This window comes from Excalfactoria chinensis, chromosome Z, assembly GCF_039878825.1.
Source record: "Excalfactoria chinensis isolate bCotChi1 chromosome Z, bCotChi1.hap2, whole genome shotgun sequence".
Taxonomy (NCBI): domain Eukaryota; kingdom Metazoa; phylum Chordata; class Aves; order Galliformes; family Phasianidae; genus Excalfactoria; species Excalfactoria chinensis.
Window position 1 is genome coordinate 31,609,116 of NC_092857.1, and position 12,371 is coordinate 31,621,486.

The 12,371-nt window shown below is 34.9% G+C and overlaps 1 protein-coding gene across 1 annotated transcript in view; it reads left to right on the forward strand.

Moving 5' to 3' along the window:
• CNTLN (centlein) overlaps window positions 1–12,371 on the forward strand; it is a 181,599-nt gene that overhangs the window by 14,924 nt on the left and 154,304 nt on the right. The window contains exon 3 of the mRNA XM_072359615.1: window positions 1,092–1,180. Coding sequence (XP_072215716.1) covers window positions 1,092–1,180 — 89 coding nt within the window. The remainder of the gene's footprint in view (window positions 1–1,091; window positions 1,181–12,371) is intronic.

Below are 12,371 nucleotides of genomic sequence, written 5' to 3' on the forward strand. Positions count from 1 at the left end.
ATTCTAGGTGATCTCAGTTGAGTTTCTAGCTAACAAATTAAGTCTTTATCTTAGTGAACTTTTAGGTTCTAGAAACTTGGGAGAAAAGGAAAGCAGTGTAATTAATAGCCACCAGAGCGGTGATTTTCCTTTTATGTTATGTATTTTTTTTCATGCACGTTCCACTTTTTTTTTTTTTTTTTTTTTTTTTTTAAGAATAAAGGCTAGTAAAAACAGCCTAAAATGCATCCTTGTGATTTTTATTTTTTTTTTTAATCTAGCTGTCTGTTTGGCAATTTTGATTTATTAATTTCTAATTTGATGATAGCCTGTGTTTAGTAGACTTGATATTAGCCCAGTGCATGCCTTATGTACATATGCTTTGCTTTCTTTCTGTATTCTCCTTGACTTCAGCATTGCTGATTTTTGTGTCTTGCATTTGTGGAGTTAACACATTATGATTTTAATTTTCGGCTACATCAATATTGGTGCTTCCAATAATACTACTGTATTGTATTAAAAATATGCGCATGCAAAATAACAGGTTATGTGTAGTGAAAAATAGAAACCTGGAAAAGCTTTTAACTGACCTTTGACTCTCAGAAACTTTCTTCATTGAATTTTTGTAAAGCATTTTTTCTTTCTCTCATTTAAGAATCTTTTTCTGAAGCTTTTATATGATACAAGTTAGAGCATTTGTTAGACTTAAATACTGCTTTGAAAGAAAATCTTAAGAGCTTTGCACAGCAGAATTTAATGTTTAAGTATGTATTCTATATATATCGTAAACACAACATATATTGATTGACATCCTACTACTAGAAGTTCTTGAAATTGATACAACAAAAGGCTGTCTTGTTTGAATAATGTTATTCTTTGCTGCTGCATCTCACACTGTGCACTCTAGTTGTCAAAAAAATTCTACATTGTTCAAACTGTTTATTCAAGATAATTACTCAGTATGTTTTTTAGTCTTAAGACTGGTAATTCTTACTATAACATAGGTTTTGTTTATTGTTGTCTTCTGCATGTTCTCAACTTGTTGGTTTTTTTTTTTTTTTTTGGGTTGTAAGAAATCTAGCATGTAATTATTCTGTTTCTTTCTTTTTAAGGGTGACAGAGAATTTGTGTGGTCTCTGTGGAAGCGCCTTCAGGTGTCAAATCCAGACCTTACACAAGCTATTAGTTTAGCAGTGGAAAGGTGAGTTTAAACATCTAAATTTTTTAAAAAAACAAATAAACAAAACTGCTGTTACTACATTCATGTTATTAATTGGGAAAAATGCATGATTGTAAGAAGTGTTACAAATACTGTACATATATACCTATCTATTATTGAGCTGTGTCAAAAGTGCTCGGAATATGTTGCTAGTTTCCTTTCTTGATTTAAGATTGGGTTATACTTCAAAATCTGTTGAATTAAATTCTTAAATTATTAATTTACTGCATCTTTGGATTTCCTGGAAGAATAACAAAGGGTGATAAGACACATTTTCTGTTATCATATGTTGTTAGATAAATCAGGTGTACAGATAGTGCTTATTATTATGTCCAGTTCCTGTTGAAGAAGTGAAAGGCTAAAACAAGGTAAGAGAAGAGATGACTATGCAGTTTAAATATCCTTTTCTGTGCATATTAGTGCTGACAGTATTTTCATGTTACCTACTTACAAGCAACTGACTGCTATGAATTTTAAAAAACAAAATATATAACTCTTAATTTTAGAATGCTAATATTTATAGATTTAGGGTGTTTGTAGGCCAAAGTTAGGAAAAATATGAGTGAGAAAGAAATGTGATTGTCAGAGTTTCTTGTTTTATCTCAAGGTGCCATGGTGATCCCTCTTTAAAAGTGGAAGAGTAAGTGAATTTCATTTTGAAAATGTATTTAAAGTAATGCATTATGTTCTTTAGCAAGGAGCATGTTTGCTATGGTGTACTATAGAGAGTAAAGTTCATTCTCTTCTTATATAACACAGTAAAAAATTCTGCCAAAAACATAATGTTTTTACATTACAGCTAATATGCTGTAGCATTCATATCCAGGGAAAGAAATGCAAACTTCACGTACATGTAGTTTATATTAAAATGGCTTTACCTGAGTGTTCAGATGACATCACCTGCAGTGGTGTCAGCTAATCCTGTTTCTGTGATGGGACATTTGTCTTCATAGGAGAAATAGCTCAGTTATTAGGATAGTATTTATGTACTACCTTTGCATTTCTTCCCTGTTTTGATTTGGGAAGTTATTTAAGCATGTTTAAGATGATGACAAAGTGTAAATCTGTTCCTAAATAATTTCAAAACACTTATTCTAACCAATTAGTTTTGGGATGAAATTTGATTAAGCCTCATTGAGGTGGTAGTTTTAGTATTCTTTCTCCAGGTATCAAAAGACAAAATGTTTGTGTTCTTATTAAGGTTTTTGCTTAGTTTTATGTATCCTCTCTTCTTTTAGAAGAATACTACCACTCTAGAACATATCACATGAACTCAAAGCTATACATCTAAATTGTATCATTGTCCTCTCAGAGTTATGGAATTAAGAAGGGAGAAATTAGTTCCTCAACATCTTTATTTATTTATTTTTATTATTGCTGTAGCTTCCTGTCTTTTGCCTGAGAATGGTTTAACTGCTTCTTTGGAACAAATTTCTAATGAATCTAAAGATTCACTTTACTTGTGAGTCTCCTGCACAGCCAAATTACAGCCCTGCATATTCTCTTAACTTTTTCAGTAATAGCTTTCCATAATTATTTTTGAAGATTTTCACACTCTTCTGTTTCATGATCTTCATACTCTTTCTGCAAAAATTTGTCTTCCTCCCTGCCTTCTAGCCGAATGTATAATTGTGGTATCATGACAGTTTATCTCAGTTCATAAATGTTGATTAAAGATCTTGGTAGTTTGTAATCATCACAGCATTTGGTCAAGGAAGTTTAGCTTTCTGATTTTGTTAATTTAGCAAAGGTAGGTAGTTTTAAAAGGGAGAGAGTTGGGTTATTAAGTAATGGTTATAAGCAAAATGATTCCTAAAGCAGGTCACTCAGCTCAAAGCCTTTTATGTGTACGACATAGACTTAGCATCCTAACTTATAAAATGGACGTCAGAACTTGGTCTCAATGGTATCTTTAGATCCCTTCCAACTCAAGATATTCTACACATGATTCCGTGATCATATCTGGTAAAAACAAAAACAACAGCAACAGCAAAAGCAAAAACCAGCTCAACTCTTCTTTAACTCATCTGTAATAGGAAAAAGATTTTTTTCTTTTTGTTAATGTTTTCCAAGTTGATTTTCATCTGTCATTGACTTAAGTGATTTTTGAAGTAGATAAAAACAGAATTAAATGAATTCAGAACTTTTACTGACTCTCTTTGGGTTTGTGTGAATACTGCAAATGTTTGTATAACTTCATTTTTCAGTGTGTTGTATTTATTAAAAATTCCATCACCAACGAGCTTTCCGTGCCAACTTCAGACTGTCTGAGATCAGAATCATGGAACAGTAGCTGTTATGCAATGGGGAGCTTGTCTGGCTGCCTTACTCAGTTCTGACGATTTATCTGTTGCAGTTCATTTTTCCTTCTGTCTGCAGAACTGTGAAGGGGTTCTACAGAGACACCTCAGGCTTTGAGGCAGGCCTTTTCCATCCTAGCCTTTGTCATGGCAGTTTGCCATTTCTCATCACTGTTGTCTTCCCCTCTGACTGGATGTGCTGTTGGAGTAGTTTGGGGCTGCTTGCCCCTGGGTTGTGGATTCAATGTGGATTGCATGTGAATCCAGCTGTCTCTCTCCATTTATGCCTCTCTGAAAGTATACAGCCTTTTGACGGTCTCCTGCAGCTCAGTCATCTGTCACAGGAGATCCTCTATGTTGGCACATCTTATGCAAGCGAGTTTTCCACTCTCCTCTGTTCCAGGAGCAAGGTCCAGGCACTTCCCACAGATCACCATCTGTACAGATGCTTCTTCCTTCAGTAGCTCTGGAGGATGGAGGCATTGGTCATGACCTGTGTAGACAGTGCATATGCCCCTGCCAGAGCTGCAGCCTTAGCTTGGTGCTGAGTGCTCACTAATCTGTCTCAAGGGTCAGGTGGAATGAGTGCCCTTTACTTCTGCAGCTGGTGGAACCTCCGCACTCAGTGACATTCACTGATGCTTGCTGAGCATTTATGGAGCTCAAACAGTGGTTGTGGGAACACCTAGGTGGTAGATGATGCTTTTCAGCAGTGGTGACAGAGGTAGTGGGTCACCTCTGCTGGTGCAGTGTGTGGCTTGTAGGCTCTCATTCAGTGGTGGTAAAAATGCATAGTTTATTTTGACTATGTTGACAAATTGTGTTTTGTAGCTGAGAATTTGTTCTATCAAATAGTGTTGTTTTACTCTTTTTGTTTGTTGTAGTTTCCATGTAAATAAGCAGGAGGCTTTACTTTTGGGGCAGCCTACTCTGGTAATTGTGTTAGCAATACTAGCAGCATAGTCAAGTGAATTTTATTAGTAGCATTAATTTATATTTGTAACATTAAACTACTCCTTATATTATCCTTTTCTGAAATAAACAAAAAAAAAAAAAATTAGAAGGCGTAATTTGGGGGATATAGGAGGGAATTAACAGTAGGTTTCCATTATTTGTGTGCTATCCTGAAGTGCTTTCATGGTCCTAAAATAGAAGTTCACCCTCTCTATAACTGTTAAAATGTAACTGGTGCCTTTTTATGTCTATGCTGTTGATTCTGACAATACACCAATGATATTCTGCTTTTCAGCAGTCTTTGCAGTTCTTGCTGGATAACTGTAACTCTATTCCCATTTTAATATTCAGATATAAACAAAAAATTATCTTTACTGTGCAAATGAGAAATGCCTTTGGGATATGTAAAAGCCTCCAGGTATTCTCAAACAAGCCATTGTAGAAGTACATCTCATGTTAGTATACTTTCCAGCTACTTTAAATACTATTGATCTCGGTATTATGTAAAGAGCATGCTATTTCTAGCTCACTGCCTTTTGAAATATTCACTTTTTTGATGATTTTTTTTTTTTTTTTGGTTAAGTTGCTTAAAAGTACCTTTTGCAGGTAAATACGTATATAAACTCAGAGTTGAAGATCAGATAAGAGCATCAAATGGTTTAAAATACTGTGTTAAACTTTCAGAGATCTCTGTAAGACTTCGATGTTACATGAAATCTTGATAGGTAATCTGATTCTGGTTTTCCTCTAGGACAGCTGACTGCCTTTCTTCTGAAAGGTGGAGTCATACTGTGGCAGTGATACAAAACTTGGTAGATCTTGATGGATATTGTATTACGTTAGATGATATTGTTGCTTTAGCAATGTTTTTCTACACCTATTCCTAGTGTGCTGTCTTGCAAGACTTCACTGAAGAGTGGGAATGAATATAAAGTTTGCTATTAGGACAGCCATGCCACTAACAGGTAGAATTTTGTTGTTGCTGGGGTGTTAATGTCTTTCTAACAGTGTACAAATAGAATAGAGCAGGGCTGAGGAGCAAATGATCAGAAACATAAATAGAAATTTTTGGAAGGGTTATCAAAGGAGCTCAGGCTATGTTTTGCTGTATCCTGTGGATAGCAAAATATTGAAGAAACATATGAAATAAGGTTGGTGTAGATTCCTCACTGGTTGAAGATGTGTAGATGACTAGAAATCAGTACTTCTGCGGAATGGTAAGGTAATGCTTTGTATGAGCAAATATAGATCGCTGATGTCAATTGAAAAATAATTTTTAAAAGGTAACTTGCATCTTTTGAAGGAATGGTTAACAACATGCAGAAATTTTCTTAAACTACTTCTTTTACTCTTATGCCCATTAATAGGCAACAGAATGACAGAACTGGGAAGTAAAGAAGTTCTAATGTGTTCTTGTAGGCTGTTACTGTTTTGTCATTGAGTTTAAAATAAAGTGGACTCCCTAGTTATTATCACTCAATAAAGTGGATGGAATAATAGAGCATAAGGGTACAACCTTTCTATCTAAGGTCAAATAATTGTGATTGTCTACAGTTGATGAAAGTTTAATATCCTATTTCATTAAAAATTCTCAGAACATTGAACATAAGTCAACATTCCATGGAGAAGAAAGTATTATGCAGCTTGCATGTGTGCATATCTGCATATCGGAGCACAAAATATTGACATGATAATTGCAGTCAAGCCTGATTGAACAGTAGCCTCTGGGAATTCAGCTGGTGTTGTACCAACTGGATGGCTGCTCAGGACACAGTTTGAAATGCAAGGTGCAAGTTAGCACTTTATTCAGCACAGGCAGGCATCATTTAAAAATCCTTGGGGGAAACCCTGGTGATGTGCAGATGTTAAAGCAGTCTGTTCTGAAGTGCTGATATTTTAAACACTGTAAGAGGGTTGTGTATTTTAGATGAAAAATGTTTGCAAAATTATTAGGGAAAAATGTCACTTTATTTTCTTTACTGCTGTAGTGTAAAAACATTTTTAGTACTCTGTGTGTTGCTTAAAATATAAAACACAGATAAATAATCTAGTGAATTAATTTAGAAATGCAAGAAATTACGTGTCTTTAATGATATATTTTTTAATTTTGATAAGTATGATATAAAATAAAACTGATAACAAACACAGATTCATAAATAATTTACTAAGAAAATAAATCTCGTTGTAGAATTTGTTTATAATTAGACGTTACATTATTTGTGTGAAGAAACTAATATAGTCTTGTGGTAGTTTTGATTCAGAAAATACCTTCTGTCTTAGATTACAGCAGATATGTGCTGTCAATTTCAGTTTAGGATGGTTTTTTTGTTTTTTTTTTTTTTGTGGTCTAAATTCTTTGAAAGCACAATCTGTAATTGTTAGAAGTAAAAGGAAAAAAGAAAAAGAATTTTGTGTCAAGTAAAATATGAAGTTTAAGGATTTGAGTTTAAGGATTTGAGGTGTGATTAAACAGTACATTAAATAAGAGCTATTTAGTTTTATTTCCTTTATCTCAAGTGGTGCACTATCACATTAAGGTTTCTAGTTGAAAGTTTGAGATGTAGGCTCTGTTTCCTCAAACCAATAATTCTACAGCCAGAGGTATGCAACTGTACACAGAAAATTACAGTATTGGTGCCATATTCGCAGTAACACTGACAGTGTGTGCTATACACCTTCACTTTGCACATGGGTCATTCATTTTCTATTTAATAATAACACTGGATATATGCATTTTTATAAGTATGCAATTGGAAATGTAAAGACCAGGAGAAATAACAATCCCATTGAATGGTGCATCAAACCAGTTCATTGTAACTTTTAAAAATAAGAATATTTCCAGATCTTTTTTTTTAATTTTTTGTTATGGATATATTATATATAGTGTTAAGTGTTAACATTTGTTTTTCTTCTATCATGGATCTCAAAGTTTGAAGAGCAAGCATAAGTTTTATCGGTTTGTATGGCAAAATCTTTAGATTGTTAACCTTTTTAAAATCCCACTGTTTATAAAATTAAAAGTAGATGTGTGAAACCTGTGAACAGTAATTCCAATTTTTTATTAGTTAGAATCATTTTCATTAAGTTGATGTCAAAATGGCATAATTGTGTATACATCTTTTTTTTTTTTATTTTTATTTTTTATTTTTCTAGTCAAATGATTAATTGGCTGATTAAGATCTGTATTAGCATTAAAGATGCCTTTCGTCCCAGAATACTGTCATTGAAAATTGTAGGAACCGTGATGTCTTGTAAACTTCCTCAAACTTTTTAGTTTTGAAAACCTTGGCATTTTTTGTATTTCTTGTTCTGTTTTCACACCTCATTCATAACTGTTTCCTTATAGTCTAATGTTTCATTTCTGACAAGTCATTAATAATGGTCCAAACCTCAAAAATATTATCCTGTCCTGTTGTGTAATGTATCATGTAACACAGGAAAAAATCATAATGGGAAGAATGTTAAACAGTATTTCCTTGGTTTCTTCATTTTTGTGGAAAACTGATTCTAGATAGTCTATGTAGCTAAATACAGCTGTGTTGAACATTTAAAGTAGGTAGTACTCATGGGAAAACTGATTGGAGTGTAAAACTTGTACAAATTGACAGCCTCTCTTCATTCCATTTTTCATCCTAGAGAAGTCTGGAAATATTCTTAGCTCACATCATTATTGCTCATCAGTGGTTCTAATTAGCTAAACAGGAGTTTGTCTCAGTCATTGATCATCATCAGCTTCTTGACAGTGCCTGATTTTTTTCCCCATATTGCAACGGACCTTTTTTAATATGTTGGAAATCATAACGGCTCAATTAATAAAGTCAGTTGATGATTTTTATTCATACTTCTAAAAAGTAGGAGGGTATTATTTCTTTTCTAATATAATTTTAATGCATGAAAACAAATAGAAGTATGATATGCAAGTTTTGGTTATATTACCTTGAGAGGGTCTGTGGGGAACTGTACCATAACGAACACCGGAAATTATTCTGTGCCACCAGGAGGAGCTCCTGATAAAGTTCAGTGGAAGATTTCAATTTAAGCTTTAGTGTTCTGATGGCATCCCATTGTGTTCTTACATTTTAAAAATTATTATTTTTAAAGCTGTGTGTGATAACTAGTGCACCTGTTTTGTGAGGTGTTACATAGCTCATTATCTTGAGATCCAGAAAAAAAAAAGCTCCACCCCACATAGGAAAAAAATGCAATCAGTTTACATTAGGCTCTTCATATTGATGATGATGATGGATCTGTATTTACAAACGTTCCTTGATAGCTTTGTTCAAAGGGCTGTTTGAGTATCAACTAGATAGAGAAAGTACTGAGTTTAATTAGAAATGAACCTTGAAGATCTAGGTCATTTGTGTGTGTTTACAAACATAGGCATGTTTTTTCTTCAGCACTTTTCTTTCTTTTTTTTTTCTTTTTCTTTTTTCTTTTTTTTTCTTTCTTTTTTTTTTCTTTTTTTTTTTTCTTTTTTTTTTCTTTATTTTTTAAATTTTTTTATTCCTTTGTCTCTGGTTCAATCCTTTATTCCTATAAGCCTATTTGGTACAGGCTTGTCCTAAATTTACAGAGCCCTACAAATTCTTCAATACTGATAACACATCTGAATTAGCTATGTGAATTGTTTTTCAGATCTGAAGGTAAGTTTGTTCTTTTGCTTTGTTCTTGGCTTGTTTATTTACTTTCTTCCCCTTCTCTTTAAAGTGAAAATACACCTGTGGAATTCTTTTGAGGCTTGCTTTGAGAAATCTGACTTGACCCATAAGAGTTTTGGATCAATTAGTCCATTAGAAAACAGGTTTAATACATTTTGAAGTGATGATTGTGAGGCTGAGATAAGAGGTTAATTAGTTATCCAGCATTTGTGATTAATTTTGCTTGGTTTTGTAAAAAGCCGACTTTCTGAGAGAAGGTAGTGGTTAGAGAAGTTGAGAAGGCAGTGGCAGATTGTGGATGGCAGATGACATGAGAGTATTAAGAACAATGATTTAATTTAAAAATGCATTATAAAAACAGCTGAACTAAAATGGGGAAGGAAATAAATCAATGTTGGAACAGTGGATCTGATATTTCAGTCAGCAGTTGAAGTCAAGGTACTTTTGAAGGCAAGAGGCAGTGTTTTCAGTGGTTTTGGTGGGTTTATGGTTGGTATTCTGTTTGCTGTGTCATTACTGTTCCAAGTACTTCATATTAGAGGCCTTCTTCTTTTGTTTCCAGAACTTTAAAAGATTTAAGATCAAGCAAAATAGTTATATGTGTGCTATAATTTTATCTGATCAATAACTAAAGTAACTTTGAATGCCATAGTATCCAGAGTTTAGTTAGATTTATATGGGTTAATGACTTCATCATAGTGTGTGGTACCTGTAGAGGAATGTATCTCCCAAAATGTTTGGATTTTGTGTACTGCAGGTAATTTTTTTGGAAAAATAGAAATAGCTGTTATCTGTTAAGGACCATGTAGCAGGGAAGTGCAGTACGAGGAAGCAATGGGGATTTTAGGCTGGAGCACAGTTCTGACTCATTAAAGTTGAATAATACTATATAGTACCTGTCATAAGCAACAGACATGTTTCAGGAGCACGTGAGCTCCAAACATTTGAGATTTTTCTTACGTACACCTGTTTTTTAAAGTGATTTTGTAGATAATGATCTGTAAATGTTTATAAACTTTTCAGATATTCTTTTGTTTTTTAAAATCTGATTGAGAAGTTCTTGAGTTGTAGTGTTGTTGGTTTAGCCTTGGTGGGTTGCTGAGCCCCACACAATCACTTGCTCACTCTTCTGCAGCAAGAGAAGAGAATCAGAAGAGTAAAGTGAGAAAGCTCATGGGCTGAGTTGAAGAGAGTTTAATGGGTAAAGCAAAAACTGTGGTCAAGCAAAAAAGAATGAAGAACTCATTGACTGCTTCCCATTTGCAGGCAGATAGTTATTTCGTGGAAATTAGGTCTTCATCAATTGTGATGCTTACTTGGGAAGACAAACACCATGATTCTGAATGTCTTCCTCTGTCGTCCCACCAGCTCCTATTCCTGAGTGTGACATCATACGGTATGGGATATTCTTGGGTCAGTTTGAGTCAGCTTTCCTGGCTGTGCCCCCTCCCCAATCCTGTTCTGTCCTTGCTGGTGTGGCAATGTAAGAAACAGAGGAGTCCTTGATTCTGTAAGCACTGCACTGGAACAACAAAACAAAGAACCAAAAATAACAGCATCAACAAACAGAATTCTGGAACAGTGCTGTATGAGCTGCTAAGAAGAAAATTAACTCAGTCTTACTCAAAGTCAGTGCAAATAGTTAATCGTTAATGTCAAGGAAGGTCAGTTTGTGTGTTGTATATTGGGAGATTTACATATTCCATTTTTTCTCCTCCAGTGTATTTGTCCCTATTTTTTTTTTTTCTTCAAAAGACCTGAAACCTTTGTAACCCTTGGGATAAATGAACTAAACTTTCTAATAGAGTGGATTTCTGTAATTGCAGGCAACTTAGTCCAGTTTTAGTAAAGTTCAAAGACAGTGAAAAATTGTCTTTAAGTATCTCTGGAAGTAATGCTTTATTTCCATGGAAACTACAACCGATATAAAGAACAAAATAATGCAATTTGCTGGTACAGATTCTCAAGAACAAACACTGTTTTTCAACATAGTCACCACTGTTGGCTATGTGTTTCTACCAGTGGTGATCAAGAGCCTGGATGCCACACTCTTAAATATCTAAGCCACTGGAAGTGATGCTCTGTTTCACAGCTGCTGTGATGGTGTCATTGCTAGGAAAATATTGCCCATGCAGTTTGTCTGCCATTGTCCTGAACAGATGGAAGTCAGAAGGTGCCAAATCTGGTCTATATGATTGATGTGGTAGGATAGTCCAGCCAAGATTGCCAGTGTGCTCCATGATCTTCGAACTGATATGAGGTCTGTTGTTATGATGCTGCAAGAGAAAAGTTGTTGTCTTTTCTTACCTGACTCTAGAACTGGAGCCTTCAGCTTCCTTAGTGTTGCCATGTAGTGATGAGAATTGGTGGTTTGTCTAGGTTCCAGGAAATCCAGAAGTATCACCCCTTTCCGGTTCCAGAAGATAGTGCATGTTACTTTGCCCGCTGAGAGCTGCGTCTTGAGCTTTTCCTTTGATGGGGAATTCAGATGTCACCTCTCTGTGGACTGCCATTTTGATTCTGAATTGTAGTGATGACACCATATCTCATCACTGGTAATAATGCAATCCAGGAAACAGTCAACTTAGCTTTGTATTCATTCAACAGTCCTATTTTCAAAGTCCTGAAAAACTTGCATATAGTGTTTTTTCTGTTTCTGTTGAGAATTTCTGGGACCTGCCTGATATAAACTTTGTGATATTCTGACACTGCTACTATTGTTCTCAATTTATTAAAGACGATGTTCATCTCTGTAGGCAGTTCCCTGATCACAGTGTATTTATTTGGGTGAATTAGCTGGCTGAGACACATTTTGTGGCCTAACATGATGTGCCATGGTTATCCAGAATGTGGCTCATCTTTCACATCGCTTTTTCCACTCCTGAAATGCACCACCCACTGCCTCACTGTGCACTTGTCCATTTTCACAAATGCTCAGCAAGTGTCAATGGATGCTAATGGTTGTAGTTTTTATCTGCAGGGAGGAATTCAGTTCTATGCTTTTGCTTCACATACACCTTCATGTCAGATACTATTTTTTCAGACTGCCCCTCTGCTGCCATCTGTCTCAAAGCAACAACGCATGGTGGAATGCTGGTAGGAAGGTTCAATCTATGCTGCTGTACCACCCACATCTACCTCAGAAGTCGTGGGACAACGATGTCTTGCTCCAATTTAGGAGAGAGGCAAGATTCTTTAGATAAGTTATGCCCGGCGTGAGATTAAGAAGAAAAACATTCAAATGTTGATCTGACCAGTTTA